This window comes from Filicampus tigris, chromosome 12, assembly GCF_054856515.1.
Source record: "Filicampus tigris isolate MCC_2025a chromosome 12, RoL_Ftig_1.0, whole genome shotgun sequence".
Classification (NCBI taxonomy): Eukaryota; Metazoa; Chordata; class Actinopteri; order Syngnathiformes; family Syngnathidae; genus Filicampus; species Filicampus tigris.
Genome location: NC_141228.1, coordinates 3,967,501 through 3,994,587, shown reverse-complemented (window position 1 = coordinate 3,994,587; position 27,087 = coordinate 3,967,501). Strand labels below are relative to the sequence as shown.

Here is a 27,087-nt window from a genome sequence, read left to right as displayed (position 1 = left end):
TAAGACAAACCAAAACGAACTGACAGAAAGCGGGCAACTAAATACAGACAAGTTGACGATACAACGAGGAACACCTGGACAAGACACAGAGGGTAGGAGGAAGCTGGTTGACACACAACACAAGGGAGCGGGATGACAAGCACAGGTGGACTCAATAACTTAACGAGAGACAGACAAAGGAACACAAGGAAAACCATAAACCTACAGTCAAAACCCAAACTCAAAACACGGACCATAACACAAACACCCCCCTTCACCCGTTTCCATTCCTGCTCATTCCCGCTGTCTAAGCACTAGCTCCGCCTAGTCCAAGAAAGCAATTGGGTCCTTAATTTTATATTTTATATTATTATTTATATGATATTATATTTTATACATATAAGATTGAGGAGCCACCCCCGTACCGCCCCTGCAGACGAAACAAACGGCCACATTCTCGACACCTGACAAACATATCCGGGAAAGAGGTGCTATTAGCGGACTCCCCGGTGACTTTATTATACTTCTAACTAGGGATGGGACGAGACAAAAATCCCACGAGACGAGATGTCTCACGAGATTGAGTCCAGGAGAACGAGACGAGACGAGATTTTTGCTCAATTTCGAATATAAAAAAATACCTAATGTAATTTTTTCAGTTTTCAAAATGTTTTTTAGCGAACAGACTGCAAGAAAATTAATCATCTCGCTCTAAAGTGCAAATGCAAACAGGAGTCACTTTCGTTACATGCTCTCAAATATTGCTGCAATAACAGCTAAAGCTGAGATATTTCCTCTTACTGAACACTTTGACAAAATCCAACTGTGCTGGTGGGGCAGTAACTCAATTGTATATAGTGTTTTATGTTAATTTATTGGCTTTATTTATTTATATTTTATATATTTATTAATATTTATTGATATATTTATTGGCGGCACGGTGGTCGACTGGTTAGCACGTCCGCCTCACAGTTCAGAGGTCGTGGGTTCGAGCCCGGCTCCGGCCTCCCTGTGTGGAGTTTGCATGTTCTCCCCGTGCCTGTGTGGGTTTTCTCCGGGTACTCCGGTTTCCTCCCACATTCCAAAAACATGCATGGTAAGTTGATTGGATACTCTAAATTGCCCCTAGGTGTGATTGTGAGTGCGGATGTTTGTCTCTGTGTGCCCTGCGATTGGCTGGCAACCAATTCAGGGTGTCCCCCGCCTACTGCCCAAAGACAGCTGGGATAGGCTCCAGCACGCCCCGCGACCCTTGTGAGGATAAGCGGTACAGATAATGGATGGATGGATATATTTATTAATAGATTCATCACTGCCTCTTATTGTTTTTTTCTTTATTGTATTGTTTTTAAAGTGCTTTGTGACAGCTCTAGCTGTTAAGAAATGCGCTATATACATAAAATAGCATTGTATTGTAGATTTCTGCAACTCGTCGTAGTTCTGGGCTCCTCAGAGCTCGACTAGTGAGGTAGTTGTCTTACTTCTGGGTACAAAAAATAGCCACCAAAATAACTAGGACTGGACCGATAATTCAACATCAATATGTATTGCGATGGAAACGTGATCGATATCAATACATTACGCCTTCAATAAAACGTTTCATCGGAAAAAATTTAGAAACGTAGCATCCGTGCTAGCCCGGTGGCCGTGTGCTATACTCTCACGGCGATACTTTCTGCATTGCGCGAGTGAGCGGCGTAACTTCATTCACATAAATGACTCAGTACAACTGTCGACTCAGTACAACTCTTACTATAAAATGATATTATGCATGAGCACACGATTAAACACCTCCTTCAGTCATATGGCCCAGCCCTAAAAAGAACTCAAATTTCATAAGAAATTCGATCACCATTGTGCCAAAGGTAATATATAATCATATATATATTGACGTAATATATGTCTATAGTTACCGGGGGTAGTAGCTTAAAATAATATGATACAGAAGTTTTAACACTGTAGTCAGGCAAAAACATGTAGTTTACCTTTTTCTCAGCAATTCATATGCAAAGTGCGTTTGGAATGTTGCTGGTGGTCAGTAATAATAATTCCAGCACAGACATGATACATCATTGAACGATTCAATATTTTTATCTTAATAGGCATTAATATTATTGCTGTTGGGCAGCATGGTGGTTGACTGGTTAGCACGTTCACCTCACAGTTCAGAGGTCGTGGGGTTTGCTCCGACCTCTCTGTGTGGAGTTTGCATGTTCTCCCCGTGCCTGCGTGGGTTTTCTCCGGGTACTCCGGTTTCCTCCCACGTTCCAAAAACATGCATGGTAAGTTGATTGGACACCCTAAATTGCCCCTAGGTGTGATTGTGTGTGCGGTTGTTTGTTTGTCTCTGTGTGCCCTGCGATTGGCTGACAACCAATTCAGGGTGTCCCCCGCCTACTGCCCGAAGACAGCTGGGATAGGCTCCAACACGCCCGCGACCCTTGTGAGGATAAGCGGTATAGATAATGGATGGATGGATTATTGCTGATCTTATGTACCAGATTTTCTTTTGTTTTTTGGATCACATAATATGATGTGGTTGCCATGCAGTTGGAAGGTTGATATAAGATTAAAGGGTTTGGCTGTGTCCTATACCTCTGCTCTAAGGTAAATAAGACCGCGTCCAACCTCTTTAAAAAATGCGACCAACGTTATTAATAGGTACTGTTACGTATCAGAGCTTTTAAGATTGCTCATCGCCTCACCGTCTGAAGTGACAGAGTTCAGAAAATAGCAAAACATGCCAACTGTAGGTTGTTGCCGGCCACTTTTTTCATGTCATCCTCTGACCTCGTTACATGGGAAAATAACATTTTTTTCTTGAGATGTGTCTGAACGTGAAGACTGTTGAATATAAAACCCAGTCTACATGTCTGTGCAGTGAGATAGATGACAAAGGTGCAAACAAGTGTGATTCCAATCAAGAATGAGTGTTGGTTATAAAGAGAGGAGTGTGGGAGGTCCAGTGTTTTTGAAGACAAAAGGCTCCAAGGCTGAGAGGAGATGAGATAGTTTTAACTGTTACATGTGTACTTACAGCAGTGCTGAAGTAGGGCTGAGAGAAATACATGTGCAGGGCAACAGAATGCGGGTCTCTTTTGAGCGCTGCAACACTAAGAAGCACCTCAAGGCTGCGTCTCCTGATTTAGTGAGCACTATACAGTATATTATCTTACTTTTATAGGTGTTTTACCACAAAGGAGGCACTTGGGATTAATTCTCTGCTTTATTTGAGTTATAGCATACCTTTTAAAAGTTCAAGTGTTTCAGTATCCTTGCTAATCAAAGGTGATCCACTTGAAGACAGACCCATCTCCAAACTTAAGACTTAAGAGATGCACATGAAATGCATAGGGGGTTAGGAGGCTGGCGGGATTATTATTATTACCCTACAGGAAGTACTTATTTTGCGCCACATATTTCATGATACCGTACTCTTCGCGCAGCGCTATCACTCCCAGAATGATGCCCTTTGCGATAACCACGATAACCATAGACAACATTTACAGTACATATACATAGACCCCACGTTGAGTGAGAAGGATGTTGGCCTTAACTACGTCAATGCGGCAGCTGTATTTGATGTATTTGTATTTGATTGTAAGTGAAGCGACTTGTGAGAGTGCCTCAATCACTTGTTCCTTGGAGAGAGATGTATCATCAAGGCAGAACTCATTGCACTAATATTGTACCATTGCTTTGCATTGTATTATGTCATTCAAACTCAATTTTACAAATATTATTCACCGGTTTAGTGGCTAATATGATGGCCGCATCCAATATAGCTTCGAACGGGCCACCGGTTCAATGGCTGCCTATATCAGGTAAAAAGGAAAAATCATCCATTCAATAATTTTAAATGTGCAAAAATGTGACTGTCGTGGTTTCTTTTCATGAAACGAGTTCAAATGGCTCTTTAGTTGCCGACCCCAATATAATAAGTCCATTTTCACCTACCGTACTGGCATTCAGAAATATGCCTTGAACGTGCACTGGTCCAGTCCGACTGCTCAGAAACTCAGGCTAGGTTCACACCGCAGGTCTTAATGCTCAAGTCGGATTTTTGGAAAAAATCAGATTTTTTGAGTAAGTGTTCATATTACATTATAAATGCGACCTCGGTCTTGTTTGCTGGATGAACACATGCGTCGCCAAAGTGACACGCATGCGCAGAAGAATAGACGACGTCTCTCATGACATATTGTTTACGGAAGTAAATGTGGTCCAGCGTGTCGGGGCATTTCTATAGTGAAGTGATTAGGTAGGAGGTAGAAATAAATTCAGTATTTGGGGGAAATTACGAGGTGAGGCCTTTCTATCTCATTTCATGGAGACATCACTAATGATGACGTCACGTCATAACCCGTGCGTAAAAAATCAATCCATCTGAGCCGTGGCTGAATTACTACTATCACCATAAATGTCCACTTTATGCTTCAGGTTTCAAGTGGGATTAAATTAAAATAAAATATAAAGTCAATAGCCTCCTAAGGCTTAGGGGCCACATACGTGGACAGCACTTTCTAGCTCTTGTGTCCACAAGCGTGTGCACTGTGGAACTGTGGGTGTTTTGGACACATGTGGGCACTTACACTGCCATCTTGTGGTCTCAGAAGAGTATTACATACATACTACAGTAAAAATACAGTATACAAAATACAGTACAATACAATAGAAAAAACTAAAAGATGATGCTTAGTTTTTCTTCTAATTAGGTTCCAATAAGCCCAAATAGCAAAAAGAAATAAAAATGCCTGAAAAAAAACAGTTTGGGCCTTAGGAGGATAGTGTTACTTAAAACAACTTTGCAGATTCGAACCCCCTGCTGCCGGCATTTTTCCTCCGCCTGCATGGAGCGCATTTTGTGCTCCGGATGACGTCAATGTCGGATATATGCAACCTGACCATTCAGACCGCAGTCACATTGCAAACAATCGCATACGTATCCGATTTAGGACTACACATGAAAGCGACCCAGGGCGGATTTGAAAAAACCTGAATTGAGTCGTTCATAAAAAAATGTCATAAAAAAATCAGATACAGATCACATATCGGCAAAAAAATCAGACTGGGTTGGATTTTCCTGCGGTGTGAACCTAGCCTCAGTGTGCACCAAAAGCAGTGCCTGAACGCGGCTGCGCGCCCTAGGCGCTCTAACTGGGAACACGGTGCGCCAGTGCGTCCAAATAGTTCAAGGTCAGGCCGCTGATTGCTTTAGAATATAGGTTGTGTTTGGAAATTAACAGGAGGGGAACGCGCTCTGTCTCTCACTCTCAGAGTAGTACACGGGTATCAGAGTGAATTTCCAAACGTGTCATTTATCTCTGCAGTATGTCTGCAATATTGTAAGCAGTGAAATCTGGTGATTGATTCTAAAGGGAACAGTGGACGACTGGTTAGCACATCTGCCTCACAGTCCAGAGGTCGTGGGTTCGAATCCGGGCTCTGGCCTTCCTGTGTGGAGTTGGAGCATGTTCTCACTGTGCCTTCGTGGGGTTTTTCCGGGTACTCCGGTTCCCTCCCAGATTCTAAAAACATGCATGGATAAGTGGTTCAACTAATGGATGGAAGGATGGATGGATGATTGTAAAGGGAAGAAGGTAATCACTCTTGTGACCATCCGGTTGACCACACTTTCTGAGAAGCACCCTAATCAGTGAACTCCACCTCCTGGCATTCACTGCCATATCTTTGACATTTCTCGTGTTTGTGGAATAAACCTCAAACTTCCTCTTGTAACTTAATACGGCTAGGGGCTAGGGGTTTACAAATTATATTTTAATGGAATTCAAGAGAAATAAAGTTACCATATTAAAAAAAAAACAAGCTTAGTCGTGTAGAATATAATGATAATGTGATGGCATGGTATTAAAGTTTTATTCACATTGGTTTCTCCCTTTGTAGCCCAATCGCTTGTTATTCCAATGAGATTCCTGACTCCACATGATACTTTATCCTGACCTTTAGACTAACATGAGGGGTAATTATCATTAGGGACACCTTGTATAAATCAAGAACATAGTCTCTTGAGGCATTGTTTGAAACTGCCCTGATTTTAATTAGTTTCTTCAATAGAGAATAACATACTGTAACTTTGGAAATGCCACCTCCGAGAGGATTTTAACATTTGACTTCCTTCCCAATGCCCAACTTACTCCTCAGAGAAACAATAGATGTGCTCAAAAGCAAAAGCCCGGAATTACCATGCGGCGAAACGTTCCGTTTTTCTTCTCATGTATTGTATTTTACCCACACACTAATTGCAATCCCATTATTGATGAAGTTATTTTTATTTATTTGCAGTCAGATGTCCACCTTTCACTGTTGAAGATTGTGCAGATGGTTACACCATCCCACACTTCTCATGCTACGTTTTCATTATAGCCAAACGAGAGAGAAAACAGTTCCAGCCCCTCGTAACGCCTAATGTCACTAGTACACACTGTTTAACGAAGATTGGACTTTTAGTGAGAAACATCCAGTCCCAAGTGAGTGTATGTGTCTTCGATGAGGCTTGAGGTAATTGATTTGTTTTAAGGCTGAATGTTAAGGTAGAAATAGTCCAATAGAAATGGAGCAGGATAAGAGATGAGAGACTTTAGAACAGAAAAAAAGCTGTAGTCAGTGGAGCATGACACGGAGATAACTTGAAAAGACAGTAGTGTGCAATCAATAGGCAAGGCAACGCAGCTTCATTTATGTAGCACTTTCCGTACACAATGCAACTCAATGTGCTGCACACACGCAACGACACACCACCTACAAGCATTTGCAGGTGGTGACTTAGTGTAAACATGACGTGAAGTGAACTAGGAAGAAACACACAATTTTAAATCATGTATCATTTCCTGCAAACATCTGCAAGGATCACAACTAAGCGTTTCTCTGGCATGTCCTTTTCAAATGTGGTTAAAATGTGTACAGTATGTGTGCGTCACAGTGTATTCCCCCTACATTGTGGCTCCCTTTTGGCTTTATCGCTAATGTGTTGTCTTTCTCTTTGTGTAACTGTCTGTCATTTTGACTGTCTGTGGTGTTGGTTGCATTTTGCACCATTTCTTCTTCCACGTTTGAGCTGTCATTTATTTTATTTTCATGTGCATGTTCCTTGTGAACTCCCCTCAAACATCCTTCAAATGTCTGCTTTGAATGTATGTTGGTCTCTCACACCTGTTTTGGTCTGTACCTTCATTTGTTTGTGTTGGCTCTTCTTGTCTGTCTTTTTCCTTTGTGGCTGTCTCCATAATGTCCACTCCTCCAGCCTTTGTGACTTTGCTGAACGGGGACCAGGCTCAGGATGCCATCCGCTCCCTCCATCACAGCACTGTCCGGGGACGCCTGATCAATGTCACCCTGCAGCCTACAGACTCCCTGCTCTGCCTCACCAATCTGCCCCACACCTTCACTGCCCAGCAGTTTGAGGAGCTGGTACGTTCCTATGGAAACATCGAGCGCTCCTTTCTGGTGTATAGCGACCTGACGGGCCACTCCAAAGGCTATGGATTTGTCGAGTACATGAAGAAAGACTCTGCTTCGCGGGCCCGTTCTGAGTTGCTGGGACGACCACTGGTACGTTGAGCAGATTGTGTTTGAATAACAAATGATCCCCTGCTGTATTGTCATTGTCTTATTGAGAGTTAAGCGATTTGGCTGAGGCAGCACATCACTAGAAAAAGTAGACTTTCAAGAGTTTTGTTTTTAATGTATTGCCACAATAGGAAACCTTGTGTTCTTGAATTCTTTGAAGAGTCTGAAAAAGGAAAAACATCCCCAAATCATGTCCTGCAGAGGGAATAATTAGTGCTGAACAGTGGCAGCTGCTGGTCATTCAAATGAGGAGCAGGTCATTTTTTCCGCCTTCATCCAATCATCACGCTGAAGCCGAGCATCCGGGCCAGCTCACTGCCCTGTAGACCCCCAGAGGCACTGGGCGTCTGATGGGCGGGATAGAACCCAATCAGAGGTGGGCATTCCATCAGACTGACGGACCGGTCCGTCAGTCAATCACAGTGGCACCCCTGTGAGGTGGGATAGATTATCTCGGCAAAGGAGAAGTGCTCACTATCACAGATTTGGACTGGTTTGTGAACATTATTTGAGAGAAATGGTGATATTGTGTATGTGGTAAAAGTTTTAGACCTTTGAGTTCATGTCATAAAAAATGGGAGCAAAAACAAACGTGTTGCGTTTATATTTTTGTTGAGTGTATATTTATGTTACACACTATGTAAGGTTTTATTAACATACATTCACATATGCATACCGTACATGTAAATTGTTCTAACTTTATATTAGGAAACTATGTTCCTAGGTTGAATTTGTCAGGTATTGTCCTAAAACTGGCTAATTACCTGGCTAACTAGCAAGCTAACTGGCTGGAAAATTAGCCATGAAGCTAAGAAACCAAACCAGCCAGCTAGCTGGCAACTCTCAAAACTAACATGACCATTGTGAACAAGTTTCATTAATTACTTCGGTGAATGGCAGAGAAAGAGAAAAAAAAGAATATCTGTTTCAGTGTGTTTCAATGCTAATCGCTAAATGGCTAGCTAGTAGCTACTAGGGGTGAAACGGTACACTCGGGTGTATTAATATGGTTCGGTATGGCATGTTCGGTTCGGTCCACTTGCGTTCAGTTTGGTCCACTTATTAGCGTGATCTTACGCACGGACTGTTTGCATGCGGGAGACGAGAGTTGCGGCACAAAAGAGAGAGCCAGAAAAGAGCCAGAGCTCGAAGGTGCCCGCGTACACTGCGGTCTCCTGTTTGGGAACATTCTGGCTTTCCTGTTCCCCATCGCCGATGGGGAAAGGTGCGTGGATAAGTCCGAAAGTTGTGTGCCGACATTGCTACATGAAATCGCGGCTAGCGGCTAGCATGTCTAACATGCACGGTATCATCGACTGTGAATGTTTCTTAGACGAGGAAGCTGTTTGTGTATGAAGAGACTGAGACAGCAGCGTGCGTTCAAGCGTGTCTGTATTTCCTTGTGTTCACAACGTGTTCACAACGCTCCACCTGCTACTGGAGCATACCATTACAAGAGGGGGCCAATACCATAATCCCTAACAAAAGCAAGCAGTATTTTAGCCCAAAACGTCAAACTTAAATAGCGAGATTTATCATATTCTAGCGTCTTCCAGGAACACGCCGTCAGACGTAGTTTAATTATCTCGTTTTTATTAATCCAAGTACAAATGCTCGCGCTCTTCTTTCTCCGCTGCTCCACTCCGTTGCCGTACGATGCATTCATGAACCTCGGAAACATCACAACTCAGCAACACACAAATCCGACCACAACACAGATAACCCAACTCATTACAATATGCTGTTGGACATTCAAAGATTTCAATGCCTAAAACATGTATACAATTTCATAGACTTTTTAAAATTACTGTATTTTTTTCATTATAAAAAGAGTTTTAATATAGTTAGCAATAATTGTAACTGTTATTGTATGTTTTTTTTTTAATCACAAAAAGTGTATACATGTATACATAATGACAACTTGTCTTTAACTTGAATACTTAGTTGTGTCATAGGCTATTGCTGCTGAGTGTTTAAAGATTTCAGTGTCTTAATAATTTACAAAATGAAGAGAACTTTATTGTTAGTGTATTTTTTATTCTGGTGTAATTTCTTAGAATATCACCCAAATGGTTTGCATTTATTTATTTTTTCCCAAAAATGTACAATTTACTTATCATCTTTTCAAAATAAACATATTTAAAAAAAAATCGTTTTTTTTTTTTTTTACCGAAAATATACCGAACCGAACCTAAATGTGATTTAGCGTACCGTTACACCCCTAGTAGCTACCTTATTAGTCCAACTTACCATTGAGCTTCAACAATACAAGATACTACTTAAATAGGTAACGAAACACAGACATTATGAATTATCTACATGGCGTTCACAAAATAATTAATTCACCTTATCAAGAGGATACATTCTCCCAGTGGTAATGTGTGCCCTGCTCAGGGAGCTTGGAATGGCCAGGTGTGGAGATTTAAGTTGATTGAGTGGATGGAAATCTGTCAATGGGTAGCAAAAGTAGCATGAGTTAAATGCTATGTATACTTTCCAGTATTTCCCCCCTACTGTCCGTTCCTTTTTTCGGCATTTTGATTGTTTGTATGTGCGCGCTACATCCAGTCTCTCATCATAAGTAGAAAGGCCAATCAAAGGATGAAATATTACATGTCACACTATGCCGCAGGACGAACAAAAATTCTGACATGCCAGACTTTCGTCGTGGTGATTGTGAAGCGTCCCAGATGACAAACGACCAATCGCTGAGTATGTCACACTCCACGGGCTATGATGCGTCAAGACAACTCAAAATAGGCTACGAGACACTGTCTGTCGGCCCAAAAATCGGGTTATATTCGTGTAGTCTGACATCGGCATTACGTGGCATAGAAGCCGGACTCAATACATCTCCTTTTAGGACCCAGAAGCCTCGGCAGCAGCCAATGGGAAATGGGAACCTCGCCGCGGTCATTGAAGCCTCACCGCGAAAGTAGACTGTAGATGATGACGGACGGAAGAAATGCTTAATCCGTTATTTTTTTTTAAGGCTCCCATCTTAGGTTCATCGCCTACAAAATGGGCATCTGTCATAGGCGGATAGATGGCCCGGTCTGTCGCAGAGCCATCTCTGTAAATAACCCATACTGTGTGAAACATTTATAACCCAGCGGTTGAGTAGATCAAATCACCCCAATTGGATTAAAGAATTTTGACCAAGTTAAAAAGTAACCCAAAATGGATTAAAGTTTCCATAAGTAGTATATATTCCTAAGCACTTGTGTGACAAACTACAGAGAGCAGTTGAGCATGTGACAAAAGATTTTGCTGTGATTTTGTAGGGGGATCGTTCACTGATGGTGCAATGGATGGACGTCAACCAGCTGAGCCAGGAAGAGAACCTGCACTCCAAATGTGTGTGTGTGGACCGACTACCTTTGGACCTCTGTGACTCCGAAGAGATGACCCAGATCTTCTCAGAAACCTACAAACCAGTCTTCTGCCAGGTAAACGTTGCATAAAAAGCACTGAGGTGCAAGCAATGTCCAGATTGTGGCCTGAAAAAGGAATGTTACTAAAATCATGTTAATGCCTTGCTTTGATCAAAGTTTTGTGGAAGCAAGTATTCAAGTATCAAATTGATTGATTAATCAGATTTAAAAAAAAAAAAACGTTTTAATTTCCATCACTATATTCACAAACAGGACTCCATTTCAAATTTACAGTGCAGAAAATGCACAAACATAAATTAATTAAGATTCAGTTACTGGTTTGTTCCATAGCGTGTCAGAAAATAGGTAAAAATGCTGATCATTGTTGCTGCTCAAGTAAAAGCAAATATTTGCAAATTTGATAAAAAAAAACCCAACCACAATCAGTTTGCTTTCATGGAGGACTACAGAAATGTAATATTTACTGTTGAAGGCTGAAATTCCTAATTTGGACAATTTCTCTCTTTGGACAAGGTCTCTCAGAGATGAATGGATTGTTTTTGATTCATTTGATAATTGATTGTTTGTCAATTAATCGTTGCACCTCTAATAAATCATTTTTGTCTTGACCTGCTAACTAGCCAATAAATTCAATATGTTTATGTAACGTTGAGATACACTTAAAAGGAGAATTTCAGAAGCTGAGCTTACCTCAGCTGCATACTAATGTGCTTAGTGGAGCAGGAAGAGATGTGGTAAACCCAAACATTTTAATTCATCCTCTAACTGCTCCTTTCTACTTGATCAAGTACCAAAAAAGATGTTTGAGAGGCTTTCCTCTGGGGATGCATATGAATTGCTGGTGTCATCGGCAGTGATTGTAGCCAAATGTAGCGACATGAAAACATAATTCCATAATAAATAGTATTTATGTTATATGTGTTATGTGACATATTACCTGTTTGCTAAATTTATTGGGGATCACATTGGATGCATTGGATCGATTGCAAAGTGAATTTATGAGTCAGTTTAATGTTTTTAATCGCTAATGATTGTTTACACTACAGGTGGGCGATATATATCGTTATCGATATCATCGTCAATCTTGCTTTCACGATGTGTAATTTTACATTATCGAGTATTAATACTGCCTCTGACTCGAGTCAGTCGACGGCCGCAAAGTATGAGGAAATACTGAAAATCAGTGTGCAGTGTGCACAGAGGAGGAGGAAGTGATAATCATTCGCCGAATCAGCGGGCAGGACCCGGTCACGTGACTATGTCCGCACTGCAGCCAAGCTACGTTTCAAGTATGGAGGAGTGTCTAGCGGGCAATAATAGCAAGGCGCGAGTCCACGTCGTCCGTAGTCTATAAATGGTTTGAGGTTGACAAGACTGACGTCGGTGGAAATAACATTGTTAGATGTGCCAAAACGGTCACCGTGAAGAGCGATTCTGTTGCACCACGAGCCATATGGATAACGAGGAAAACCTGGTGACCGTGCAAGCACGCTAAACAAAAGCTTAAACACGCACACTCAGAAAAGAGTCTCAGAGTTGAACCAACAAATATAAACGCACGCACGCACTCACACACATGCCCACTCAGTACTGTAGCGAGCAAGTCAAACGTGACATCCTGGATGATCGGTTAACAATCAGTTTACACGCTTTTAGTCGGCATCATTCATAACTAGCCTGTATTCCCAAGGCATGTTGCACAAACTACAACGGTTTATTAGTGTGACGCCAGGATCACAGTGATGAATGTGTGGGAAAATGCACTTTTCAGTAAATTGCAGTTTTGTTGTTCAACTTTATTCTGAATACGTTGGGCAATGTGTGGAAATGGGTGTTGTCATCACGACGTCTTTTTTTCCCCTCGCCGGGTGACACTTGGTCACACGTCACATATCAAATACATTTTTTCCCATTCTGATTGCTGTAGTTAACACCTTTTCTCGTTCTGATTTCTCTAGTAGTTGGCAGTGGTACACCAGTACTTACTGCAGCTCAAAATCTGACATCATTATGGAATAACAGCAGAGACATTCAAATGACAAATATTCCCAAAAAGCAATGTAAGTCTATACACACGTTGTTGTTCTTTATTGTTAAATATTGTCATTGAATATCATTATGTTTTGCAGAAGCTGTATTTAGCAATTTAAAAGAGATGTTGTTCACAAACGCTGTCCATCCACAATTGGTCTGTGAAGCAAGTGCAGATTTAAAATATTTTTGTACAATATCGTCAAATTATTTTGTTATCGAGTTTTTTGAAAAAATATTGAGATATTTTTTTTGCCCATATATCGCCCACGCCTAATTTACACCCACCAGCCATAACATTATGACCACTGCAGTATATCCAATGCAAAAGAGTTGTGTAATACATTCTGCTATTTTCTTCACAATTAATATATTGTTAAATTAATTTCTGAAGGTTTTACTTTAGTTTGATCAGTCGTTTTTCTCTACTTCAACTTATAATTTTCTTTGTGCATGTTAAAAGTTGTATCCACTTCATTAATTATTCCTTAATGAGTTCAACTGCAAGGTAGTGATGTAAAATTTGAGCGTCTGTATACTTCTATGCCCCCAAATACCCTCATTAAGCAACGGTTTCCATAGTGAGGTGTATCTGCTGTGATATCGGCCCCACCCTTCTACTCTTCCTTTCTGCTTTCTCCTCTTCTAACTCGCTCACTTCATCTGCGCTACACACCACCCTGTTCTATTCCATCCACTCCACCCCCACATGCCCATTTTGACATCACTCACTGGGTACTACTGTATATGTCATCTATTGCCTTTCCAGTTTTAGCTCCACCCCTCTGGCCTCTCCCACATAGAAATCAATAGACCCCCTCCATTCTAGTCCCATGGTGCTTTGTGGGCGTTAAGCTCATGTTGCTTCACTGTTACATAGCCAGTAGGCTTTGACCTATGGCTCAGTGATTTTATATTCTTAATGTATAATGTATTTGTGTACCGTATATTACTGCACTGCAGTATTTACTTCTCAAGGCTTGTGGAATCATGCACACCAATACAGCGTCATATCTTGGACAAATGAAACATGCTGGATATTCAAAAGGGTAGTAGAACAAGCAAAATAAAACAGCCTAGTCATTGTAATTTTATGCACTTGTTCAAATTAAATTAGCTGTAGTTAAGACTCAACGCATCAGTTGGATTGTTTTTTTTATATTATATTACATCACCATCATCAAGACATATTTGAGTAAAACCAGCTCTAGAAGGTGGTGTAAAAGGTAGCCCTCATTGAGTGCCACTGCACGAAAGGACTTTGCTTTGATACTCCTGGAAATATGCTCATTTTTAGGATTTAGGATTTATCTACTGCTTTTTGCTGATTCATGACCACTTACATTTGTCACATTTGTATTTTTTCATTGTATTTATTTGTCCTGTATTGTAAGCCGTTTGATACATTAGCTTAGACTCAAAGCCTGTTCTCCTTCTCGCGTATTAGTTGGGCAGAGCCTTGTCACTTTTTCTGATCAGAGTGCACTTAACCTGCAGTCTTAACCCTGAGGACTATAAATCTGCTGCTCAGGGAAGGGCCCTCCAGACAGCAGTTAAGTTTGAGTCAGCCTGGAAGGGTGGAGAGAGCAGAAGGTAAAAGAAAAAAATAATACTACTATTACTGAAGCGGGAATTATGGCCGGATGGAGATGTTGGGATGATGGAGAAAATGGCAAACACTGACCACAAGGTGACTAAACGGTAGAATTTTAAGAGTAAATCTAGGATGGCATGGCATGTTCTGTTGTGTCTTATTCCCACCAGTCAGTATTTGTTGCCTGGGACCACAACTGGAGGTCAAGAGCTTTCAGACACACTGCTTGGTTCATAATAATTGGTAGTGTGGGGAGGAATAACTTGCATTTTAAAAGGTAAATTGTAGGATTCATTGTCAACTTTCATTGCAGTCCCTGTGTGACTGCTGACATTGCCATAGTGTGCCTTAGGGGTGGGCGATATGACGATATTAGATGGACTTTTAACGTGTTGACGATCTCATAAAGCCGAAAGATCGTTTGATCGTCTTCAGGGCACATTCTATACAGTTTAGCTCTATGGCGCTGACGCATACCCGACCAACCAATCACAGCACGCACAGTGCACCGTACGTGGCACTCCCCGCCTCCCTGTTTGTTTGTAGTAGCTGGAAGCTATAGCGGAAAGTCACCACGAAGCAGTGTTGGTCCCGAAAAGAAACTCCACATCCAGAGTGTCGATTTGGTTCGGCTTTTCCTCGGAGGAGAAAGCGCAAACCAGTTATTTGCAAAGTTTGCAGAGACTCGGTTCGGAAGTCAGATGGCAACACGACAAATCTGTTTAATCTCGCAGAGACGGCACCCAAAAAACTACGCCGACAGCCAAAGCAAACGGAGATCAGACACATGGTGGCCAGAGGCAGCCACTAGCTCCAAGCTGACACAACCCACGGTAACACAGTCATTTAACAAAAGCACTCCATATGAAAAAACAAGCAAGCAGTGTAAGGAAGTAACTGAGGCAATGACTTATTACCGTGCTGAAGACATGATTCCTATTAAAACAGTGAAAAACGAGGGCTTTTAAAGACTCTTCAAAGCACTAGACCTGCATTACGAGCTGTGTTTTTATGCTTACATTCACTGCACATCTTGATAAAAACTTGTCACTATTCAAATTAAAACCTGTTCAGAAAGCTTAGCTGGCTTAAAATGTCTTTTTCTTTTAGGGTTTTGTATACATTTTAAATATGTTTTATATGTTTAACGTGGGCGGTCGACTGGTTAGCACGTCCGCCTCAGAGTTCAGAGGTCGTGGGTTCGATCCCGGCTCCGGCCTCCCTGCGTGGAGTTTGCATGTTCTCCCCGTGCCTGCGTGGGTTTTCTCCGGGTACTCTGGTTTCCTCCCACATTCTAAAAACATGCATGGTAAGTTGATTGTACTCTCTAAATTGCCCCTAGGTGTGATAGTGAGTGCGGATGTTTGTCTCTGTGTGCCCTGCGATTGGCTGGCAACCAATTCAGGGTGTCCCCCGCCTACTGCCCGAAGACAGCTGGGATAGGCTCCAGCACGCCCCGCGACCCTTGTGAGGATAAGCGGTATAGATAATGGATGGATGGATGTTTAACGTGAAAAAAAAAGGTCAAAAATGTGCAAATTAGTCTAAAAAAAAAACGAAAAAAAAGAATCATGATAAAATCATGATCGTGATTTTATTTTTTAAAAATTGTGATATGATATTTTTGCCAAATCGCCCACCACCGACAATATGTTGAACAATGTGAGCAACACTCCAGTTGTTACATACATTTTTACCTTCTTTTTTCGGTCTGCCAATAGGAGTGAGAAGGACCTTCCTGCTGGATCTGTAATATGTAGAAATATATACAATTATAATTACCCCCAAATATATTTATTGCTGCAGTATACATACACACACACATTTTCTGTACCGATCACTTTCGTTTTACTTTTCTTCAGCACCCACGTCCCAAAATTTCCTGCACTTTATGCTGACATTTACAGTCATTTTCTCCTCATTGGCACAAAGGTTTGACTGGGCGATCATTCAACCTATGTAAAATTTTTATGCGAGGAAGCTACGAATACCTTTTACTTCCTTCTTGCTAATCTTCACTCCTCATTAAATATTTTTGTCCGCAGCTACACGGCGCAAGATTTGTAGACACAATAGTACTGGCAACAAATATTTAGTATAGCAGAATAAATGGCATGCATGTGAAGGACGAAAAGATGATATATTTGCAGGGAGCCATGACTTATTCTGTTGGATTAATGTCAACAATGCGGGCTGACTATAACTTTTGCCATCCTTTGGAAGAACATTTAATTTTTCTACCTGTCACTATACAGTGCTGGCGTATAAAAAAAAAATATATTTCTGATGACTAAAATGTTTTTAAAGAAAATACACACTCCATAATAATAATAATAATAATAATAATGATAATAATGCTGTGAACATACTTTTGTGATCATGCTTTCAGTCTTAACCTAACTGTAGACTAGATAGGCAGTACAAATTGCCCCCCTCAAATTAGGGATTTCCTAAACAGCCATTCCAGTCCTTAAAATCACAACGTAATGAATTTCTGCAAATTTATGGTGAATTTACAACATTATCTTGCTGTTTTTTTAAAAAATAATAATTGTAAAATACTGTCAAATATTCATCCATAGCATGTGAATTAAAAGTCAAATTACGGAGTGCTGTAAATTTCTGATGTTAGAACACTATCTTACTTTATTTAGAAAAAAAAAAGTAAAATACCATTAAATATTCATCCTCAGATATAAATTAACAGTGAATGTTTGGTTAAGAATAACAAACTGTATGTAACACAAAAGTGTCCCCCCCCCCAAAGGCCATTTTCTCCAAAAAGTTCCATTTATTTGCAACGCGTAATTGGTTTTTCGGAATTCTTGTCACGTTGTATTCAGGTTGGCCATTCCAACCAGACTGCATTTTGACAGATTTTCATTTTTTGGAACTCCTGGCACGTTGCGACTACGAGTTTGATATGCACTTCTGAAATATTAGCTAAATTATCATTTATTATGTGGTATTTCAATGATATTCGTCTATGTGAAGACATTAATCATGTTATTGATTTCAACAATGATTTAAAAAGGTAGGAAGCAGATAAATCAATATGCAACATTTTATTTCTGTAAATCTCTGCAAGTGTTCTCATTTTCAAATGATCACTTCCACAACATTCCTAGGGAATCATAATGTCCCATCGCTAGTGGGCTATTTTCTCAACCAGGCACATAAGCTACTCATATGGTCCTTGAGGGTGACCTGGAGCCCATGGGCACCATGTTGGTGACCCCTGCATTATCTCAAACAATTTGAGTATCTCAAGTGGGATACGTTGTGCTTGTCTATAACCATGCATTTGTCGTTACTACTATCAACCTAAATATTGACTTCCTTTTTATGAAAAATGATCAAAGTAACAGAATGTTGAGCTGATCAATCACTTTTCAATTACCACACACAGTCGAGACATGCCCTGACACGGCATTTTTCCAACTTCCACCTTAAGAAGGTATTATATTTCCTTTTAGGTTTGGTAGAACAGCTTCCGAATGATTCGAATAAAAATGGCATACAGTAAAAAGCACATAGTCTATCATTAATTGACCTGCCCCCATCCAACAATTACATTACATCATGGTATCGCCGTGAACATAATTTTCATGGAATTAGAAATTTAATTTTAAATAAAATGTGAGTGCTGATTCAGGTAGCTCACTGGCTTTTTGCATTGTTACTCAGTCTTGCACACAAAGTTGATAGCTCGCATGCAGTTTTCACTCAAATCGTGTTGAATAAATATTGATGTAATAAGTTTTGCATTTTACCCGCCATCTCTCATGTCTGCACATACGAATAATAATGAGCACATTTTATTTGTTTTTCTTTCCCACTCACTCCTCTACCCAGCTTTTTTCCCATCTTGCCATCTCCACTTCCGCTGTGTCTGCATCCATCCATCTATCCCTGAAGTGGGAGAGTGATTCACATAATTTCCATGCAGTTTGTTTAATGTATGCTGATGATAATGGCCTATCGACCCACTCCTCGACACACATATCCATTTTCCTCTCTTATTCCCTCTATGCATCTTCTGTTCAGACCGGAGGCACCAAACGTCAAATGAGTAGATACAAGGTGGGAGGGAAATTTTGGTTCTCTTGATACATTGAGGACGGGTGCTAACGGTCATTAGCCTTCATGCTCAGTACAATCGCTTCCAACGTACATTTATTCCAACCCATTGTTGCAATAGAAAAAATATATTGTTCAGTGTAGATGCACATTGTTTCTTGAAATCCACTCAAAACTATGAACAGTATCAAGAAAGAATGGATGCATTCAGGGAAGAGTGAATATATTCTTCTGCCACTACTGAGAAAATGTTGTGTGACATATTGAACATTAACTCATCATCACTTAATATTTTCCATCAGTAGCCATTAACTTCAATGCATTATTTAGCTACCTCAGAAGCTGGAAAATACTACTTACTGGAAAGCAAAACCCCTGGTCAGCAGTATACTCAGAGCTTGAGACTTATACCTGTTATATCTAACTATCTATTGACCAGAAACCTTTTTGAACTGTTCAGAGTATTCACTTCAGCAAGGCTCCTGCTCACTGGGGCAGTGAGGGAAGCACATGATGATTTATCTTTTAAAACATTTTAGGGTCTGAGATCAGCTATTCTACCCTTACATTGACACGAACAGCAAAATTATTTAATTTCTTAAATTATTGTTATTATATTACAGTATTTTCCGGGCAACATGGTGGCTGACTGGTGACCACAGGGGTGGGCAAATAATTTTGCAAAGGGGCCACAAGAGAACGAGGAATGCTTACCGAGGGCCGAACCAACATACAAAACGAAACTTTGTTTTAGATTATTTTTATTCCATTAATAAAAAAATGTATTATCTTTTCAATTAAATGCTATATGTGTAGATATTGTATATATTCACAGAGGTGGTTAAAATGATCCTCGTTGCTATGCCCCCAGGGGTGGATGAGATCCACCACGAGTTTCTGAAGGCTGTGGATTAGGGCTGTTCAATTTTGCCTAACAAGAAAATCCAGATTATTTTCTCTCAAACCCGATTTTACGATTACGATTTCTTTGTAAAATAAAAAAATAATGAAAAATGAAGTATTTTGAATGTATTTTATTTAAACTTAATTTTTCTTTCTTTGAACTCAAAATGCCAGTTAATTTAACTTAATACACGCAGAACAATCCATTGGGATTAACAGCATTTTACTTACACAATAGATTTCAGATCTGTTCTTAATTAAACCAATATTGAAAGAAGAAAGTGCATATACCATCTGAAACGGAATCATCAACATGAGAGAAGGTAGACCGTCAAGTCTGTAAACTAATCCGTTTGTCAGCAAGTCATTTTGCCAACCAGCTAGTGACTAGCCTTTCACCTTTCTCCCTGGTTTTACCTAAACATAAATCAATGATTAGTGCAAAACTGTCACTCAATAATATAATGCACTGTCAAGCTTAAGTACAGATGCATAGTCATGACCAGAGGTCCGTTGTAGAGGAGAAAAAAAAAAGGGACGACTTTCAGACGTTGAGTTACTTGCTCACAGGTTGTATTGTACATGCGGGGCACACACTACACTACAGATATATATTTGCCCGATTTATTAACTAAACGCTCACTTGCCTGAGCAAATAGCAAAATCGCCGGTAGCTATGGATGGTGTTGTAGTTTTTCCGATATGCGCGCTCGTGGGAGGAAGCGGAATGCCGAGGAAACTACGGTGGCTTAGACACACCAAAAATAAAAATAAAAAAGAACGTGCCGATTTGAACGTTTTTAACGTCGTTTTATCCTGAAAATTCGGTTTTGGTTCAAAATCGCTTAATCGAACAGCCCTACTGTGGATGTTGTAGGGCTGTCCTGGCTGACACGCCTCTACAACATCGCATGGACATCGGAGACAGTGCCTCTGAATGTGTGAACTGGGGAGTGGTCCACCTTTTTAAGAAGTTGGACCAGAGGATATCTTCCAACTACAGGGGGATTGACACTCCTCAGCCTCCGTGGTAAGGTCTATTCAGAGATGTTGGAGAGGAGGGTCCGTCAGGAAGTAAAATCTCAGATTCAGGAGAAGAATTGTGGCTGTGGAACAGTGAACCAGCTCTGTACACTTGGCATGGTGCATGGCAGTTCGCCCAACTACTCTACGTGTTTTTTGTGGACTTAGAGAAGGCGTTCGACCATGTCCTTTGGGGAATTCTGTGGTGGATCCTTAGGTTGCATCAAATCCCTGATATGGGCTGTTTGTTCGGTCCCTGTACGACCGATGTCAGAGTTCGGTCCGCAAGTCGGATTTGTTTCTAGTGGGTGTTAGATTCTGCCCGTTCTGTTCATAAGCTTTATGGACAAAATCTCTAGGTGCAATCGAGGTGTTGAGGGGGTGCTTTTGGTGTCCTAATTATTGCATCTTTGCTTTTTGCAGATTATGTGGCACTGTTGGCTTCATGAAGCCTTTATCTCCACTCTCACTGCAGTGGTTTGCAATTGAGTGTTAAGTGGTTGGGGTGAAATTCAGCACGGACTCCAAATCAGAGTCCATGGTCCTCAGTCAAAAAAAGCTGGAGTACCCTCTCCGTGTCAGGAATTAGATCCTGCCCCAAGTGGAGGAGTTCAAGTATCTTTGTGTCTTGTTCACGAATGAGAGGAAGATGGAACGGGCGATCGACAGGCGGTACGGTGCAGTGTATTGTATGCAGTAATGTGGACTTATTGTATCGGTCTGTCATAGTGAAGAATGAGCTGAGCCAAAAGGCGAAGCTCTCAAATTGCAGCTCAATCTACATTCCCACCCTCATCTATGCACAAGTTGTCGGTCGTGACCGATAGAACAAGATCCCTGATACAAGCGGCCAAAATGAGTTTCCGCCACAGGGTGTCCGGGCTCTCCGTTGGAGATAGGGTGAGAAGCTCAGTCATCTGGGAGTTGCAGAGTAGGGCTGCTACTCCTCCGTATGGACAGGAGCCAGATAAGGTGCCTAAGATGCCACCCTGATGAGGTGTACCAGGCATATCCCACCGGGAGAAGGCCTCTGAGACGACCCAGGACACGCTGAGAGATTATTTCTCCCGGCTGGGAACACCTCAGGATTGCCCCCGGAGAAGTCGACAAAGTGGCTGGGAAGAGTGAAGTCTGTGTTTCCTTGCGTAAGCTGCTGCAGCGCAAACCGACACCGGATAAGGAGAAGAAAATTGATAGATGGATGGATTGTTGTCATTATTATTATAATACTGATGGGAAAATCCATTGTCCATTAAAATAGCTAATATGTGATGTGTTTCTAATCTTTCCGTTACGGTAAATAAAACCTGGGAATTCTTAACTATGTACTATGCTGATATTATCTTCATTATGTTCCCAGCTTGCTCAGGATGAAGGGAGTCCAGTGCGTGGCTTCGGTGTGGTGGAATATGAGTGTGCGGAGCAAGCTGAGTCAGTGCTGATTGAGATGGACAGAAAACTGGTGGGAAGACAGGAGGTCCGTCTGTCACTCTGTACCCCCGGCACCTCAGGGAGAAGCACCCTGGCTGCACTGATCGCTGCCCAGGGTATGGTGAGTAAGAAGCACACTCAGAAATGAAGTTGCAGGAGTTTTACATTTTAAAAGTTTAAGCCCTTAGGTGACAACTGTACTAACCAATCTAGAAATGTCATGAAGTGTCATCATGGATTCACAGGAGTGAGTGAGGGAGTTATTAAGTAACTAGGTGAGTCACCTCATTTTATTTTGTTCCCACCCAAATTATTTTTCAATTATATTATTCTATTATTGTATTAATGTATTCTTTTTTTATTATAGTTTTAATTTTATATTATGTGTTAGAGGCCTAAATGGCAGTAATTGAAGTATGTCCGAACAGAAACTTTGCAGAGAAATCCCCAATTCACTTTTAATATGAACTGAATTATTAATTCCTAGTTTTTTAGCAGCAGGTTAGACAGTTTATTTATATCTAATAATGTGTTTTTTTTAATATTCGTGAGAATATGAACTAGGGCTGGGCAATATGACTGAAAAAAAATCACAATAAGTATTTTATATTGGTCGATATTGATATATATAGATTTTTCTTTTTTTTTTTTTTTTTTTTTTACTATTGAAAATAAGGACCCAGTCGAAAAAAGACAATTTCATTTTATCTTAACATTTAATACTTAATCTTTAATAAGAAGTCAACACAAATTATGAAAAAGTCAAATAAACTGGTCAACATAAAGATGAAATAAATACTTATTTAAACATAATGGGCTTAGTAGGGCTGGGCGATATGGTTGAAAAATGTTTCACGATGTAAGTATTTGATATGAGTCAATATTGATAATTATTGAATTATTTTTTTTACCCTAGTTAAAATTTTTAAAAAGCATCAAGTTCCATGAACCTTCATTCAATGTTCATACAATATAAGTGGAGTGAACTAATACTCTCTTGCAGTGAATGCAACTGTTTTAGGACTATCCATCCATCCATCCATTATCTGTACCGCTTCTCCTCACAAGGGTCGCGGGGCGTGCTGGAGCCTATCCCAGCTGTCTTTGGGCAGTAGGCGGGGGACACCCTGAACTGGTTGCCAGCCAATCGCAGGGCACACAGAGACAAACATCCGCACTCACAATCACACCTAGGTGCAATTTAGAGTATCCAATCAACTTACCATGCATGTTTTTTTTGGAATGTGGGAGGAAACCGGAGTGCCCGGAGAAAACCCACGCAGGCACGGGGAGAACATGCAAACTCCACACAGGGAGGCCGGAGCCGGGATCGAACCCACGACCTCTGAACTGTGAGGCGGACGTGCTAACCAGTCGACCACCGTGCCGCTGTTTTAGGACTACTTTATCTTATTAGAGAACTCATTTTAACCATATTCCATTTGTACTTGCCTGATTTTGATTTGAGTGCGATGCTGAGGGTCGGACATGCTAACACTGGTGCAAGCGCGTCAGACATGGAACTCCTTTACTTGTACACCATGTCTCCATCCATAAGTGTTTAATCAGGTTAGTATGCACAATATAATCGTATTGTAAGTATTGTACTGAGTCGACTGTTCATTTATTTGAACGAAGTTACGCCACTCTCTCGTTACACGTGAGTATTCCGAGCGCGAGTGTTCGCACTTCTTCGTTGTTTGTTTAGCTGCTGCCTCTTTGTTGATTTAAATGCTTCTTCTTGTTTTTCTTGTCGCCAAGAAAAACTGTTTGCGACCATTACAACTCTTGGCCAATGTCTGTCTGCGACAGTTTGGGACCTTGAACTAATCCTGACGAAAAATCAACATTCGGACTGTACGCAAACACTCACCCACTTTTGCCGGTCAGTGAAATACACGCTTATACAACAAATTCAGAGCTTCATAGATGAGCAATAAAAGCAACAGTAAACGTGGGGTTGGCACATTCTGAGATTCTGACAGCTACTTCTAATTGTGTCTCCATCGCCGTTTGGTTAGTACTCAGTCAGTGTTCAGATGCACTGAGGTTTGACACGACACATATGCAAGAAACCCCCATGGCTGAGGAAGTCCTTGTAGCTCTGATATTCCGTCCAAAACAGCAATGTGACAGTGAAGCCCTGACATGGTAATTACAGCTGTGAAGGCTGATTAGTCTCCTCAATTGTCTCCCACCATCTGAAATAAACCCCCATTCACAGCCTGTGTCAGCATGAGAGTACAGACGAAACCTAATACACTTCAGCAAGACTAACTCATATACACACACAAATAGAAAAGGTTGAAAACTGAGGTCATGATCAAGGTACGTAAACAAGAAATTTCCAAATGTCCATCTCAAGAAAAGAAGACAGGAAAACCCTGCAACATATTTTAAGGTTCATGTTTGATTTATTTATGGGTGGGTTAGCTACTCCAGACCTTTCGATTTGTTAAAGTCAAAACATCATTAGTCTGAAATTAGGCTGTTTTTACACATGATGATTCAATTGACACAATTCAGATATGGAAACCTAAATAGAAAAAAATGCATGGAATTGCATTTCATCAGATCAGAATCAGCCCTCTTCGAACTGTGGAAAAAAGTATCAGCAGTAGTGTCAGTATCAGCAACTGCAGTGTAAACGTGCAGATCGGCTATGCCCCATCAATGCGAGATTGACTTCATTATAATACATTAATCAGTGACGTATACACACATGAGTTAAATATGTAAAGTGGTAGATTCGGTATTAAATATGCAAAACTTTAAAACAGTGGTGGGAGGAGCCAGCCCAGGCCAGCTCAATAAGATGAAACTTATTTTTATGAATTGTGATTATGGCAACACCGATTATTCGGCCAGCTAGTTAAATCAGCTGATATTTTATGATCAAAATTCAAATAATAATTGAGCTGAGTTTTTAAACACTGATATGGTCTTACTTCCTCGTGAAAAAGCAAACGCTGTTCAGTAGGTATGGGCAAGAAGTAAAGGACATGCATGGCTGACAGACATTATTCCATGTGAATTATACATTATTCTGCTCCATCCTTTCATATGCCCATTGAGACACAATGTAGGTATATATATGTTGATAAGATTTATATTCATGCTTAGATTGCATTGTTTGTGTGTATGCATTTATTTGCTAACTCAATCTGGGTGTTTTGATGACTGTCTGCATGGCTGACAGAACCTTATTCTGTGTGAATTACATCCTTCTCCATCCTCTCATATGCCCATGAACAGGATCATCCGGACGGGATCGTCCTTTTTTCACTAACAAGCTCAGTTTGTTTGTTTTTTTAATCAGGAAAAAATGATATTAGCTTGCATTTTCATCAGCAATCATTGTTCTTACATTGTTAATAATTTTCAAAAACAACGATCAATTGGCATCAAAATGTATGTGGACATCTCTACTTTTTCCCACATCAACCTCTGAATATATCATAAGGATTAGACTCTCCATTGCTCATTTACAGGAGAATGAGGAAATGAGCATCTTAGATGCATTTTCTGTCATGCCAGATTTGCTTTCTTTGATAAGTACCCAAGATATGAACACAATGCGTTCCGAGCGGCTTTTCGATTTTGTGGAGGTGGAGGTAGTGGTTTTCCTCATAGGAGCTCATATTTAATGCCAATAAAATCCCAAATATTGTGCTGATCACTTTTTTTATTTTCACAGGTTAAAGTGGACAAGAGTAGCAATGTGCATAGAAATTTTGGTGGCGGTCACCGTTTTGGGGCGGCTTTAGCTCAGGAGGTAGAGCAGATTGAAGGGTTGGCTGCTCGAATCTCGCTCTGTCTGAGTTGTGTCTCTTTGTGTCTTTAGACAAGGCCCTTCCCCACTTTGCCTCCAGAGTCCCTCACACTTGTGTACGGCTGGGTGTAAATGTTTGATGGTGGTCGGATGGCGCTAGGGCTACACGAATTTGGAAAAACATGCAATATGCAATATGGATGTTGACTAAAGCGATTTGGACATTATTGCAATATTTAACATACACCTAAAGAAATGACATTTTTATTGTCTAATGAAAGAATAACACTTATTTAATGCAGCAAAATAAGCAAGCTTAATGTATTGTTAGCTAATTAAATGTAATTAATAGGGCTGGGACAATACACTTTTGTCCTGATCCGATACGAATCCCAATACTCGGGTTGCGATCCAATAAATATTGCGATACTTAAATATTCTAAAAATACATATCTAAGAAACTGAGTCATGTGTTTCCAAAGTTTAACTTAAGTGCCATTTGACATTTATTCAAGTGTCACCATTGAAAAGTGCATAAACTGTTCCAGTAACTGTTCCTGACACACAGGAATTCAAGATAGAAAAAATGAAAAAGATAAATAAAACTCCAATCACAAAGCTCAACTTTAAGGACCTCAAATGTTCCAAAAGTACGTTATAAGAACGTACATAACATAACATAAGTATTCTGCCCTCCCTGAGCAGACTGAGTACAGCTTGACAGATAGCGAACAGTCTCTCAAAAAGAGTCCAATGTTGCTGGTTTCAAGCCATTTATTACACTCCAGTTGAAGTTAACTGTCTAAAACTAAAAACACAAAGCAAAGAGAATTACCGTATTTTCCGAACTATAAGCTGCTACTTTTTTCCAAGGTTTTGAACCATGAAGCTTATATAAGTGTGGCCATTTTGTATCTTTTTCTTCCACCATTTGGGGCGCTCTAATCGGAATTAGGATTAAAAACTAAGAAAAAAATCAATGCAAAGAATACGCTACTTTTTCTTGAGAAGATAGAACATGGACGACAATATACAAACTGTTCATTATTTTCAAATCCTCGCCACTTCATCATGGAACCCACACGAAGAAGTTCGTGTGATGCAAGTTGAAGGCCATCGATCTTTCTATCCAGGAAGGAAACCGCACTGCTGCACGCAAGTTTAGCGTCAATGAATCTATGATGAGACGTTGGAGGCGGCAGCAGGAAGTGAAATGAAGATAAGTACTGGTTGTTTTCTCTTGGTTCTGTTCCGTTTTAATCAGCAAAGTTGCTGCCGTGTTCAAAAGCACT

General features: G+C 40.5%; 1 protein-coding gene across 2 annotated transcripts in view; it reads left to right on the top strand.

The window, feature by feature from the left end:
• The window catches only part of raver2 (ribonucleoprotein, PTB-binding 2), an 88,639-nt gene that overhangs the window by 29,752 nt on the left and 31,800 nt on the right, over positions 1-27,087 (top strand). For both annotated transcript variants that reach the window (XM_086046879.1, XM_086046881.1), the window contains exons 3-5: positions 7,241-7,548; positions 10,851-11,015; positions 21,953-22,144. In XM_086046879.1, the coding sequence (XP_085903005.1) occupies positions 7,241-7,548; positions 10,851-11,015; positions 21,953-22,144 (665 nt within the window). The remainder of the gene's footprint in view (positions 1-7,240; positions 7,549-10,850; positions 11,016-21,952; positions 22,145-27,087) is intronic.